The sequence below is a fragment of the Humulus lupulus genome, chromosome 3 (genome assembly GCF_963169125.1).
Source record: "Humulus lupulus chromosome 3, drHumLupu1.1, whole genome shotgun sequence".
Classification (NCBI taxonomy): Eukaryota; Viridiplantae; Streptophyta; class Magnoliopsida; order Rosales; family Cannabaceae; genus Humulus; species Humulus lupulus.
In genome coordinates this window covers 228980518-228994943 of record NC_084795.1, presented here as the reverse complement: position 1 = coordinate 228994943, position 14426 = coordinate 228980518, and the positions used below count along the sequence as shown (strand labels likewise).

Here is a 14426-nt window from a genome sequence, read left to right as displayed (position 1 = left end):
CCAGCTGCCACCAGCCACCTTCCCACTCTCTTAATCCCAAAAATTGTCCTTTTGTCCCTTTGTACTTTGGTCTAAAAATGGTACATTTTTACCCAACTTCTCTACAACATTTTACCCAAAATCATCATCACCTCTACAATTTACCCCTACTTGCCATTTTATTACTAATTTAATTAATCTAATCAATTTAAGCAATTTAAATTGATTATTTTAATAGTCTCATTTTGGCTATAAATAAGGGTATTGAAGACCATTTTTTGGGGTGCTTAATTTTTGGTTACCATCTTCTTTTCTTCCATTTTCTCTCTACCATTCTCTCTTCCATTTTGGGGTTTTTCAAGAGCATTTTCAAGTATGTATTTTGTTTATTTTGTAATTTCTATTCTATTTATGTGCTTCTAATCTTTTTCATAAGATTATTAAGATCATGATGAAGCAACTTGTAACTAGATAACATTTATGTTGTATGTTGATTTCCCTTGTAATGCAACAAAGTTTATGGATTTTTCTTCTTCATATATGGCTTTCATCTTTAATATCTCATAATTTGGATTGTTAGATAATATGCACTTTGTTCTTCCTTTTGCAAAACATAATATTCTTTGTGTAAGATGTGTCATTAAATTGTACACATCCAATGCTTAGAACAAAAATATTATGTTTTGCCTTATAAATAATGTTATTTGATTTTTTGTTGTTTCATTAGGTTGATTCATATTAAATACTTTGAAATTATACTTTTTGAAAAGTGAAGAAAAATCCTATCTTTTTAGAAGTAATTTGTGCTTAAAATTATAAATCTATTTGGAAAATGATAGTTTAACTTATTTTAACTATCACTAAAACTTGGGAATCAATATACTAATAAGTATTATTAAACTTACATTTTGTCGATTCTAGTATCTTAATAATCTTTCTTTTAACACTTATTTTCAAATCATTATTGGTTTATTTTTATTCTCTTAAATAGCTTTATTTTCAATCTTTTATTTTATGTTCATAACATTAAAACTCATCAATGTTTGGAGCTAGGTTAGAATTTATTAATTTTGGTTTAAAATAGTTTTCTTTTTTATTTTAGACAACTCATTTGGGTTCGATCTCGTTCTTACACGAACACTATATTCCATATACGATTCGTGCGCTTGCGAGTATAAATTTTTAAAACATACCCATTTTGGGTCCATCAGAGCTCATCTCCTGAATCATATTCATCTTTTTCATTTTATGATAGGAGTCTTTTCATCAGCTCCTCCATCTGGGCTAACCTTTCGAGGGTTTGCTCTTTGATTCCTTAGTTATTCTGGGGTTGTTCAACAGCTCCCGCCCTACCGTACACGCTCAGCGGGTTGTTGTCCCTCCAAGTTCGAGCTTGGTTTGGTGGGGCATTCCCGTTATCACGTACTTCAGAAGGACCTTCCTCTTGACGAGTGTAACTGGCTCCTTTGTTTTGGACTGAATTTATCCTCTGTGAGTTTAGGCGATCTCGTAGATCAGGCTGTGGATCGAACCGAGGGCTCTGAGCCGAACTCAGGTGATTTCTCAAGTCTGCATTGGACCTGCCACTTCGATGGCTCTCAGTCTAGTAACTCCCATTAGCGAAACTCAGTGCTCGTGGTTGAAGCTAGGGATCTAGATCATTAACGCACGTCCGCTGGGCATAAGTAGGGGCTGTGGGAGGAGGATTTCTCCTGCTGTCCCCATAAGTTGGAACATTTTGCATAGAACGAGGCGGTGTTGGATGTCTTATGGGTGATGGGGGATGTTTGACTGGTGAGGCAATTCTTGTCCCATCAGGACGAACCAAATTAGCCTGCGGTCGTTCTGCTCCACCATTTCTAACTCTCTGCATCTAGCGATCTGATCGTGACGCAGGAGGGTTGGCTGGAACATGCTGTCTTTGCGAGCTTGCCCCAGACATTCCCCGTGGGTTGCCATGGGCATTTCCAGGCGCATACGATGGTGGTACTGAACTTGGGGTCGAGGTCCTAACCAACCGGCTGACTTGTCGATGGCTCCTGGGAGGGCCATTAGGCTGAGCATCTTGGTGATCTTGTGCCATGGGCGCAGAACTTGGGGTGGCAGTTCTACCTGACCGACTTGGTTTGGATTTTTCATTCTTGCAGGACTTATGAGATCCACTTTACCTTTTTTCGACATTAACGCTGGCTGCAAGAGGGGGTAGCTGAGCCAAAACCTCATCGATTTGCTTGTTTTCTTTGGTCAAATGGTTTCTTAACTGCATGTTTTCCAGTTCTACCGCAGTCAAGTAATCTGGGTTTGGATTCGGCAACAATGACGTCGAACTCCCAGTGTCATCGTGGCCCATCGGTTGCTTTCTCGATCGTTGTTGGATTTCAGGGCTATGCTCATGATAACTCTACAAAATAAAGTTATTTTACCATATTTTATATGCTAATTGTTGCTTAGTTCTTGAGTTTTTAATTAATTTATTAAGTTTTTAAGTAATTTTGAATTTATTAGTCTTATCATGATTTTATATACTTTTGTGTGTTTTTATAGTTATTTTATTATAATATGTTGTAGTTTAATTATTTGAAATTAGTATTTTTAGATTAAAAGTTAAAAATGTAATTTTATTGAACTTAATTGCCAAAGTAAATTAAATTTTAATTAATATTTTCATGGATTTAATATGGTTTATTTTATAATTGAAAATATTTGATTATAATTTAATGTTTACTTATTTTGCAGGATGAACTTTGCATTTTTTTTGTTATGCTTGAAGAGAGAAAAGTGTAGTTTTAAAAAGAAAATAACAAAAGAAAAATGGCATTTTTCTTAGGCCCAAGGAGGCCTGCCCAGATCCGGCCCACCTTCCTCCAATTGAAGCTACTCCTGCCCAGCCACGGATTGGGCCTTCCAGGCCCACAAGCCCTCTCTCAGCCGAAGCTCCTCGTGCCTCCAGCTTTTGTCTTCAACGTGAGCCTTTAGCAGCTCAGCCAGATCCACTCCTGGCCCAATTCCTCTTCAGTCAGGCCCACCCGAGGCCTACGCCTGACACTTCACCCAAACCACGGGCCCACCTACCTCCAGCCTTCTCTCCAGGCCCACTCGAGCCTCCTTCCCAGCCAAGCCTTCAGCCCAACCAGCCCACCTGGGCAACCGACTGCCACACCCACCAAGCCACCAACAATTTTCCTTCTTGAGCCCATAAATTGCCTAAGTGTACCCTTTGTCCCCTATGTCCAAAATGCCAACTTTTTACCCGTTTTTCTACACATTTTCACCACAACACCATCATTACACCCTATAATTTACCTCTACATACCATATTTATTTTATTTAATTAATCTAATCAATTTAATTAATTTAAATTGATTATTTTAATAATCTCATTTTGGCTATAAATATGGAATTTCAAGACCATTTGGGGTGCTTAATTTTTGGTTACCATATTCTTTTCTCTCATTTTCTCTCCACCATGCTCTCTTCCATTTTGGGTTTTTCAAGAGCATTTTCAAGTATGTATTTCATTTATTTTTTAATTTCTACTCTAGTTATGTGCTTCTAATCTTTTTCATAAGATTATTAAGATCATGATGAAGCAACTTGTAACTAGATAATATTTTTGTTGTATGTTGATTTCCCTTATAATGCAACAAAGTTTATGGATTTTTCTTCTTCATATATGTCTTTCATCTTCAATATCCCATATTTTGGATTGTTAGATAATATGCACTTTGTTCTTCATTTTGCAAAACATAATATTCTTTGTGTAAGATGTGTCATTAAATTGTACACATCCAATGCTTAGAACAAAAATATTATGTTTTGCCTTATAAATAATGTTATTTGATTTTTTGTTGTTTCATTAGGTTGATTCACATTAAATAGTTTGAAATTATACTTTTTTGAAAGTGAAGAAAAATCCTATTTTTTTAGAAGTAATTTGTGCTTAAAATTATAAATCTATTTGGAAAATGATAGTTTGATTTATTTTAACTATCACTAAAACTTGGGAATCAATATACTAATAAATATTATTAAACTTACATTTTGTGGATTCTAGTATCTTAATAATCTTTCTTTTATAACTTATTTTCAAATCATAATTGATTTACTTTTATTCTTTAAAATAACTTTATTTTATGTTCATGACATTAAATCTCATCAATCGTTGGAGCTAGGTTAGAATTTATTAATTTTGGTTTAAAATAGTTTTCTTTTTTATTTTAGACAAACTCCTTTGGGTTCAATCTCGTGCTTACACGAACACTATATTCCATATACGATTCGTGCGCTTGCGAGTATAAATTTTTAAAATATACCCGTTTTGGGTCCATCAAGTTTTTGGCGCCGTTGCCGGAGAGTTGCAAGAAAAAAAGAAACAAAAGTTATGTCAAGGTTAGTAAATTCTTCTACTAGTTATTTAAATTTTTACATTTAAAAAAATATATATTATATACAAAAATATAAATAATATATATTTAAAAATATAAAAACTAAAAAAAAAAAGATAAAAAGAAAATTTGGGACGGATCTACCACCCATAAAAAAAAAACTTACTTATATATTTATATTTATTGTTTTTTTTAGTTGACAGCACTTGTGCCTCCTATCTATCTTTTTAATTTTTATAGTTGATGACACTTGTGCCTCCTAATTTTGTTATAGTTTTATTCCTTGTATTTCTTTGTTAGTTGACGGCACTTGTGCCTCCTAACCTTTATTGTAACTTTCTTTATTTATCTTATTGTTATATTTTTGTGAAATTTACTAGTTGATGTCAATTTTGTCTCCTAGCTAGTTGATGGCAATTTTGCCTCCTAGTCTTTTATCTTATGTTTTAGTTGATGGCACTTGTGCCTCCTAATTTTTACCTTAATTTTGTTATGGTTGATGGCATGCTATGCCTCCCTACTCTTGCCTAATTTTTATAGTCTTATTTAATTTTACATTATTTTTCTTTTTCTTTTATCATTTCACCATAAGCAATTTTTGCTTAAAGGAAATTTGAACAAAATTCCTAATTCGTGTCTACTAATTAACCTCGGGGAGTAGTTAGTAGTGTGCGAGTAAGTGGAATCAAATAGGCATGGGGACAAGTAAACCATAAAAATTATATTGTTGTGAAATCTCTAAAAAAATTTAATTATGCTCTGTGGTTGTGGTTTTAACTGATCTTCCACATCAGAAAATTGTTTGTTTGAGATTATCTTTGTTGTTTTGTTTGTTAAAATTGTATGCATCATTGGGAACGTAACTCTAAAAATCGATTAGTAAAAAGAAATTTATCTTTGTTTGAAATGGAAAGTGTTAGTAAAAATTTGAGCATCATGGAACCAATTGCTAATCCTGTTGATGAAATTGTTGTGCCTGAAAAAACTTTGCTTTTATATTTTGCACCTATTTCATCTAATGCTCCTTCATGTATCGTTCTTCCTACCACTTCTGCTACCCATTTTGAGCTTAAACCATCAATCATTCAATTGTTTCCATCTTTTTATGGGTTAGATAGAGAGGATCCCTACATGCATGTCAAAGATTTCTTAGAAATTTGCTCAACATTTAAATTTCAAAAATTTTCTGATGAGTCGGTCAAACTAAGATTGTTCCCTTTTTCATTAAAAGACAAATCAAAAGCTTGGTTAAATTCCCTTCCCACGAGGTCTATAACTACATGGGATCAACTTTATAATAAATTTTTGCTGAAATTTTTTCCTATGTCTAAAACCGATAGTCTAAGGAGAGAAATCTCCGAGTTTTTTCAAAAAGATAATGAAGAGTTTTATGAATGTTGGGAAAGATTTAAAGATTTATTATTAAAATGTCCTCATCATGGTTTTGTAAAATGGAGACTTGTAAAATATTTTTATGATGGTTTGACTCCCTCTAATCGTCAAATGATTCAATCTATGGATACTGGAAAAAATTTAATATTTCAAGGACAAGAGGCATGGGACACCCTTGAAGATTTATTTGTCAATTTACAACAATGGAATTATTTTGATCCTAGGTCTAGGTCAACTAATTCACCAAAAAGAGGAGGAAGGTCTAAGTATAAGAGGAATTAGACTTAAGAACATCCTTAGACAAATTAGCAAAAAAAGTATAAGCTTTGGCCATAAGCCAAACTATAAACTCTCCAATACAACTAAGAAAAGATGTTTGTTCTATATGTTCTAGTCCTTGCCATAATGCCCAATCATGTCCTTCCTACCAAAAAGTCTTTTCTGAGGAGGCCAATGCTCTTCATGCTTATGGGAAACCAAATGATAGCCCATTTTCATCCACTTACAATACAAATTGGAGAAACCATCCAAACTTTCATGGAGACAAAACCAACCTCAAATGAATCAAGGGCACCAATACAACACGCAAAACCAGACTCATGCCCCACAAAATCAACCATATCCTCAACAAAGAAAACCTTCCTTAGAAGATACCATACAACAATTTATGCAATCCACTCAACAAATCCTACAAAATCAGTCTCAATCAATTACCAAACTTGAGACACAAGTAGAACAACTCGCCACTGCTTTAGCTGATAGAGAAAAAGGAACATTCCCGAGTCAACCTATCCCTAATCCAAAAGGTCAATATGAAATAGGAAAGTCTTGTCATAATGGAGAAGTAAAATCAATTTCAACTCTTAGGTCAGGAAAGAACATTGTCAAACCCGATTACATACCCGAGGTTGAAAAAGAAAAAGAAAAGAGTCAGCCTTCTAGTTCTAATGCCAATGACTCTTCAAACAAGGAAACTCCAATCCATCCTTTCATTCCAAAAGCCCCATTCCCACAAAGATTACTTCCATTAAAAAAAGGCGACCAATATAATGACATCTTAGAAGTTTTTAAACAACTTAGTATCAATATCCCTTTCTTAGATGCCATTAAACAAATTCCTGCCTACTCTAAATTTTTAAAGGATCTTTGTACTGTTAAAAAAAACACTAATGTTCCTATAAAGGCATTTTTAACTGAACAAGCTAGTTCCATTATTCAACAGAAGAGTCTTATTAAATATAAAGATCCTGGGTGTCCCACAATTTCATGCATTATTGGTGATCATTTTATTAACAAGGCTTTACTTGATTTGGGTGCTAGTGTGAATTTATTGCCTTATTCTATTTATAAGCAACTTGGTCTTGGTGAACTAAAACCTACCTCTATAACTCTTCAATTAGCCGATCGTTCTGTGAAAATTTCCAGAGGCATTTTAGAGGATGTTTTGTTAAAAGTTGATAAATTTTATTTTCCTGTTGACTTCATTGTTCTTGATACTCAACCTGTGGAAAATATGCATGCTCAAATTCCTATCATTTTAGGTAGACAATTCTTAGCTACATCTAATGCAATCATAAATTATCGTAATGGTGTTTTGAAATTATCTTTTGGAAATATGACTGTTGAATTGAATATATTTAATGTTGTTAAATCTGTTGAGTGTGAGGAAGTGCATGAAGTTAACATGATAGATAGTATTTGTGAAAATGATAGAAATGACTTACTTGACTTTTGTGAAAAATACTTTGGTATGAACTTGCATGTTGATGATTCTAATAATGATGTGAATTCTTCGCAAGAGTCTATACCCTTAAATGAAACCGAAGTTGAACCTTTTTCACCCTTAGATCACGTTCAATCAATTTCTAAGTCTCCAAAGTTAGACCTTAAACCTTTGCCAGAAAATTTAAAATATGCTTTTCTAGGAGAGTCTGAAAACTTACCTGTTATCATAGCATCTACCTTAGATAAAGCAAAAGAAGATAAATTGTTAGATGTCCTTAGAAAACATAAAGAAGCCATAGGTTGGACCATTGGAGACATTAAAGGAATTAGCCCATCCATATGTATGCATAGAATCCATCTAAAAAAGAATGCTAAAACCTCTCGGGAATGTCAAAGAAGGCTAAATCCAAATATGAAAGAAGTAGTTAGAGAAGAGGTCATAAATTTGTTAGACGTAGGTATCATTTACCCTATTTATGATAGTCAATGGGTTTGTCCAGTTCAAGTTGTGCCTAAGAAGTCTGGGATCACAGTTGTTGAAAACGAGAAAAATGAATTAATCCCTATTAGAGTACAAACGGGATGGAGAGTGTGCATAGACTATAGAAAGCTGAATAATGTTACTAGAAAAGACAATTTTCCATTACCCTTTATTGATCACATGCTTGAACGTTTAGCTGGCCATGCATATTATTGCTTTCTTGATGTGTATTCGGGATATAACCAAATCCCCATTGCCCCAGAAGATCAATAAAAGACTACATTTACATGCCCTTTCGAAACTTTTGCCTATCGTCGCAAGCCTTTTGAATTATGCAATGCACCTGCGACTTTTCGAAGGTGTATGATTTCAATTTTTTCTGACATGGTTGAAATATTTCTTGAAGTGTTTATGGATGATTTTTCTGTGTTTGGTTCCTCCTTTGATGAATGTTTGCACCATCTTTCACTTGTTTTGATTCGTTGCAAAGAGAAAAACTTTGTGCTTAACTGGGAAAAATGTCATTTTATGGTTAGAAAATGAATTGTTTTAGGTCATGTAATCTCATCGGAGGGAATATAAGTTGATAAAGCAAAAGTTGATCTTATTTCAAAACTTCCCCCACCTAAAACTGTGAAAGAAATTAGATCATTCTTAGTGCCATGTCGGTTTCTATAGAAGATTTATAAAAGACTTTAGCAAAATTTCTCGGCCTTTATGTCATTTACTTGGAAAAGAAAATGCTTTTGTCTTTAATAATGATTGTTATGTTACCTTTGAAAAATTGAAAAATTTGTTGACAACTGCACCCATTATTCAACCTCCTGATTGGAAAATACCTTTTGAAATAATGTGCGATGCTTCCGATTATGCTGTAGGTGCTGTCTTAGGACAAAGACTTGAAAAAATACCTCATGTAATTTACTATGCTAGCAAAACTTTAAATGGTGCTCAATTAAATTATTCCACAACCGAAAAAGAATTGCTTGCTATTGTTTTTGCATTAGATAAATTTATATCTTATTTTTTAGGGTCTAAAATTATTGTTTACTCTGATCATGCTGCATTAATATATCTCTTATCGAAAAAAGTTGCTAAGTCTTGTTTGATCCGTTGGATCCTGCTTTCACAAGAATTCGACTTAGAAATACGTGATAAAAAAGGATCTGAAAATGTTGTTGCTGATCTTTTATCTAGACTAGTTGTTGAAACTATACATGACTCCACTCCTATCACTGAAACTTTTCTTGATGAACAATTGATGCATGTTTCTTCCTTGCCTTGGTATGCTGATATTGTTAATTATTTGGTCACTAAAGAAATACCATCTCATTGGTCTAAACTTGATAAATCTAAATTTTATTCTGAGGTGAAAATTTTTATTTGGGATGATCCTTACTTGTTTAAATACTGCCCTGATCAAATAATTAGAAGATGCATTCCAAATTGTGACCAATCTAAAATCATATCTTTTTGTCACTATCATGCATGTGGATGACATATTAGTAGTAAGAAAACAACTGCTAAAGTTTTGCAATGTGGTTTCTATTGGCCTACTATCTTTCATGATACATATGTTTATTATAAATCTTGTGAACGTTGCCAAAAGTTAGGAAGTTTAACTAAAAGAAACATGATGCATTTAAATCCTATTCTTATTATTGGCATATTTGATGTTTGGGGCATTGATTTTATGGGACCGTTTCCTAACTCTTTTGGTAATCTTGATATTCTTGTTTGAGTTGATTATGTGTCTAAATGGGTTGAAGCTATTGCATGCCACACTAATGACCACAAAGTTGTGCTTCGGTTTTTGAAAGAAAATATATTTTCCCGTTTTGGTTCACCACGTGCTATCATTAGTGATAACGGTGCACACTTTTGTAATAAGCGATTTGAACATTTGATGAAACAATATGGTATTACGCTTAAAGTCTCAACATTATATCACTCACAAACTAGTGGTCAAGTCGAAGTGTCTAATAGGGAAGTTAAGTACATTTTAGAAAAAAACTGTGAATCCAACTAGGAAAGATTGTTCCTTAAGACTCACTGATGCATTATGGGAGTATCATACCACGTACAAAACGCCCATTGGCATGTCACCCTACAGAATTTTGTATGGGAAGGCGTGCCACTTACCTGTTGAGTTAGAACATAGAGCCTTTTGGGCAATTATGCAGTTAAATTTTCTTTAGACAAGGCAGGTGAAAAAAGAAAACTTTAATTGAATGTGCTAGACAAAATTAGGAATGATGCATATGACTATTCAAAAAAATATAAGGATCGTATGAAATTTTACCATGACAAAAATATTTTGAGAAAAGATTTTTCTCCAGGTCAGAAAGTCATTTTATACAACTCTCGTTTGCATTTATTCCTGGGAAAGTTACGCTTTAGGTGGTCCGGCCCCTTGCATTGTTCGTATTGTTTTTCCACATAGAGCTATTGAAGTTGAAAATCCTAAAAATGGTGATATATTTAAAATTAATGGACAAAAATTAAAATAATTTTTAGAATTGAAAACCGATGAAGTGGATGAGATCCTCCTTGAGGACCCTGTTTACCATGCTTTTTGATTCCTATTTGATCTTGATAACTGGTGTTTTATTTGCTTTGTTTGTTTTATGCGTGATTTAATTTTTGTTTGTTGTATCTTTTACTCTCTTAGCGATGCACCACATTAAGGTACGACCATTCTAAACTCTAAACTCTTGTTAATTTTAATTTATATTTATATTTTGATACATTGAGGACAATGCTTAAATTAAGTTTGGGGGCTCACTGGAAACAGCAGCATGGTGAGCCTCCTGCCCACCAGGTTGTTCCATCTCATTGTCGTGCCTCGATCAAGTGACTACCACGATGAACTTTGATTGGGATTTTGATGAAAGCACTAGTCTGCAACTCTCAATGAAAGTACCAAAATGTTGACGCGTTTTTTCGCCAACAGTGAATTAAGAGAATAACTGGGATGAATTAGTGCTTAATGATAAATCGTAGTAAGAAAAGGACTCTCAAGAATTCTCGAAAGGAAATTCCCAAGAACACTCGTCTTTTTTTACGTGGTTCAGTGGTTAAAATCTACCTAGTCCACGAGTTTATGTTATTACTGTGTTTCTCTCTGAATTTTGACAGAGTTTTTGTATTATAGAAAAAAAAATATCCCTTCCCTCTATCCAAGATCTCAGTATTTATAGAGAAAATCCTTGGATAGATCTTGGGGTCATCACGTGACTTAACATCTATTTTTATCTGTATTACACTTATTATAAATATTCCAATTTATTCTAAGGCATGGTCTGAATCAGGAAATAAAATTGATCCTGGATCCTCAGGGATATGCGAACATGCCCCACCTGACCATGCACGATTATATTACGTGTCCGGGTTTTCAGGGATCCGCGGACATGCCATGTCTGGCCATGCACGATTATATAACGTATCCGGGTTTTCAGGGATTCAAGGACATGCCAGGTCTTTAGTGTGCCCCGAGCTGAATACACTATGAGCTCGTGCCATTGATGCTATGCCTTATACATCTTATAAGTTCGTACTTATCGCTTTATACACCCCAGCTCGTGCCATCACCTTGGGGACCATGTTGTCTTCGTAGAGAATACACGGATTCATTGGCCATTTTTTTTCCGTGCCTTTACTTGTCAGTTGTACGTGAGTTGAATAAAAGACTCGTACTGAAATTAGGATGCACAGAAATAAAAATAACAAGTAACAAATTACTAATAGTAAAAAAGTATATTGATGTTTTCCATACAAAAATATTAATCTCACTTTTGAAAGAAAATCTTCAATTATCCAAGGGTTAATAACTTATAATGGACTTAGACCCCAAAATAAAGTGAGAAACTAAAGAAGTGTCCATATTCTAATATGATAAATTTTTAATATTTATATTTATTAGGGCTGTATAAAAAAATTTGTAAGTCCAATCGTTCAAACCAAACAGAAAAAACTGAAAAATATAATAAGAGTTTTTTTTTTATTTATACATACATAATTTTTTTTTTTTCATTTATACATACATAAACCCGATCAATAAACACCCTAATATTTATTACATTATCAATAAAAATAAATATTTATGTATAAACATTATTAATTTTGAAAAAAAAATATAAAATTGGAAAACTATGAAAGTATTTGGCTCCTTAACTAAAAAATTATTTTTTATTTTTTAAAGCTAAAAACTAATTTTTGAAAACAAGTTGGGTTGTTTGGCATTGTTTTCAGAAAACAATTTTTAAAAACAAAGTTACAAAAAATAAAAAATTTTGAGAACAACAAAAAGTTATTTTCTGTTATTCTTAATTTTTTTTTGTCTATTGTTTTTTTTTTAATCTCACATCACTTTTTTAATTATTATTATCTAACATCATTTATTGTCACATTATTTTCTATCTCATTAGTTTCTCTTTCTTCACTTTCTCTCACATCACTTTCTATCTCCTTATTTTCTCTCTCATCACTTTATCTCTCATTATCTTTTCTCTCTTCACTTTCTCTCTTCTCTCTTTTCACTTTTTATCTTTTTATTTTCTCTTTTATCATTTTCTATCTCCTTATTTTATCTTACATAATTTATTATGTCATAATTTTCTCTTTTATCACTTATTATATCTTTACTTTCTCTCTCATCACTTAATATAACCTCATTTTCTCTCTCATTATTTTTTTCTCGCCATTTCCTCTCTACTCACTTCTCTCTATTCACTTTCTTTCTCATCACATTCTCTCTTATTTTTTCTCTATTCACTTTCTTTCTCATCACATTCTCTCTTATTTTTTCTTTTCTTGCACCAATCAATCTCTCTTTTTAATTTCTATTTCTTCAAATTTTATTTCTTTACTTTCCCACTTCTTATTTAATATATCTTTATAAATATATTTATTAATTTTTTTATTTAAAATTTAAAAAATAAATAAAACTAAAAAATTATTTTTAGAAAATATTAATCAAACAACCATAAAAATTATTTTTTGAAAACATAACTTTAAAAACAGAACCATTTCTGAAAACAGAACTTTAAAAAACGAGCCCTATATTTTGTTCTCATTCTTCTAAAATTGAGAAGGAAGACAATCGGTACCAGCAAAAGGCAATTATATTATTGTATTTGGTTCAACCATTGGAGCTCATCATCTCTAACCTCAAACCTCTTTAAATCGAATTTCGTGTTTTGATCAATCGTTACATCACCCTATTAAAAACAAAACCATACAATAACAAACACTTTATTTGGGAAATTTTACACGAGAAGCTACTTCCTTTTATTCAAATCATAAAGATAGAACACACATACACATGATATAGTTCTAACTATAGAACTACTGTCTTCACTATAAAACCCCATAAAAAAACAGGGAACCCATTAAAATAAAAAAAAGCCACAAATTGGATTTGCGTTTAAGCTCCGCCAGTCCAGTACCCGGGAGCACCAGTACCACCGCCACTTGTGTTGTGGGCCGTGGTCCGACCCGTACCCGTGTTGGTCCCAATTGGGTGGGTCCCGACTGTGCCCTCCGTCACGTGCCCTGCGGGCTGCCCTATCCCGTGCCCGGGCAGTGCTGACATCTGGTGGATCCCAGTAGGCTGACCCGTGGCTCCAGTTGCCGAGTAGGTGGTGGTTCCCGTGCCAGTGGCCGTGTGTCCCGTGTGACCGCCGGCATTGATTCCTGTTTTGGCAGCCTCTTTCGCTGCCGCGTTTTGCTCACGCGCCTCCCGTTTGTTTAGCTCTGCCTCGGCTATCCTTTGGTCCTTCCTGTCCGTTGCCATCTCTTTCTCCAATGGGTGATGGGCCTTCATCTTCTCCACCTGCGCCAGTGAACCAATTATTAGTCTCTACTAATTTGAAGCCCAATTACACCTGGCTTCAATTATTTATTTATTTCATTTCATTTAAAGAAAAGGAGAAACAATTTCCTTTTTGTATTTATAAAAATAAATAAATATTTTAAGGCTATAATCTACAATATTCGTAGCTCCTAAATTGCATGTTTGCAAATGGAATAGAATTATTGGAAGTGTTGAAATGGGCCATTAATGAAGGTGTTTTCTTTATCAAAACCACTTGTTCCTTAATTAATTGATTACAAAAACACAAGTTACAACGATTTAGGACTAACAAAGCTCTATTAATCCTTCAAGCAAAAGAAACCGAGAAAATAAGGAAATAAATATATATACCTTTTCTTGGACAGTGGCCTTAGTTTTATCCATGCCAGACTTGGCCGAGGCTGCCACATTGGCAGCAGATTCCTTGGCAGACTCCATTGCGTTCTTTCCCGATTGCATTTTTTTTTTAATATGACAATTGAACTATTTTCTCTCTTCCTTGTTGCTTTTGCAAAATGCTTGTAAATTGTAATAGAAACTCAATAACGAGGAGGTAGACTTAAATAACCTGCATTTAATTGACACGTAGAAGAATGGGCTGCTACGCGGA

General features: G+C 33.6%; 1 protein-coding gene and 1 non-coding gene across 2 annotated transcripts; both read right to left on the bottom strand.

Annotated features, from left to right (window-relative positions):
- Window positions 1–5702: 5702 nt before the first annotated feature.
- LOC133827736 (small nucleolar RNA R71) lies at window positions 5703–5809 on the bottom strand. The gene has a single exon (XR_009890387.1). It is a non-coding gene; the product is annotated as a small nucleolar RNA R71 (small nucleolar RNA).
- Window positions 5810–13227: 7418 nt separating this feature from the next.
- Window positions 13228–14357, bottom strand: LOC133823457 (late embryogenesis abundant protein 46). The gene is made up of 2 exons (XM_062256233.1): window positions 14168–14357; window positions 13228–13795 (listed from the first exon to the last, which is right to left on the bottom strand). Exons 1-2 carry the CDS (start codon window positions 14273–14275, stop codon window positions 13388–13390), a joined length of 516 nt encoding a protein of 171 aa, XP_062112217.1. The 5' UTR covers window positions 14276–14357; the 3' UTR covers window positions 13228–13387.
- Window positions 14358–14426: the final 69 nt, after the last annotated feature.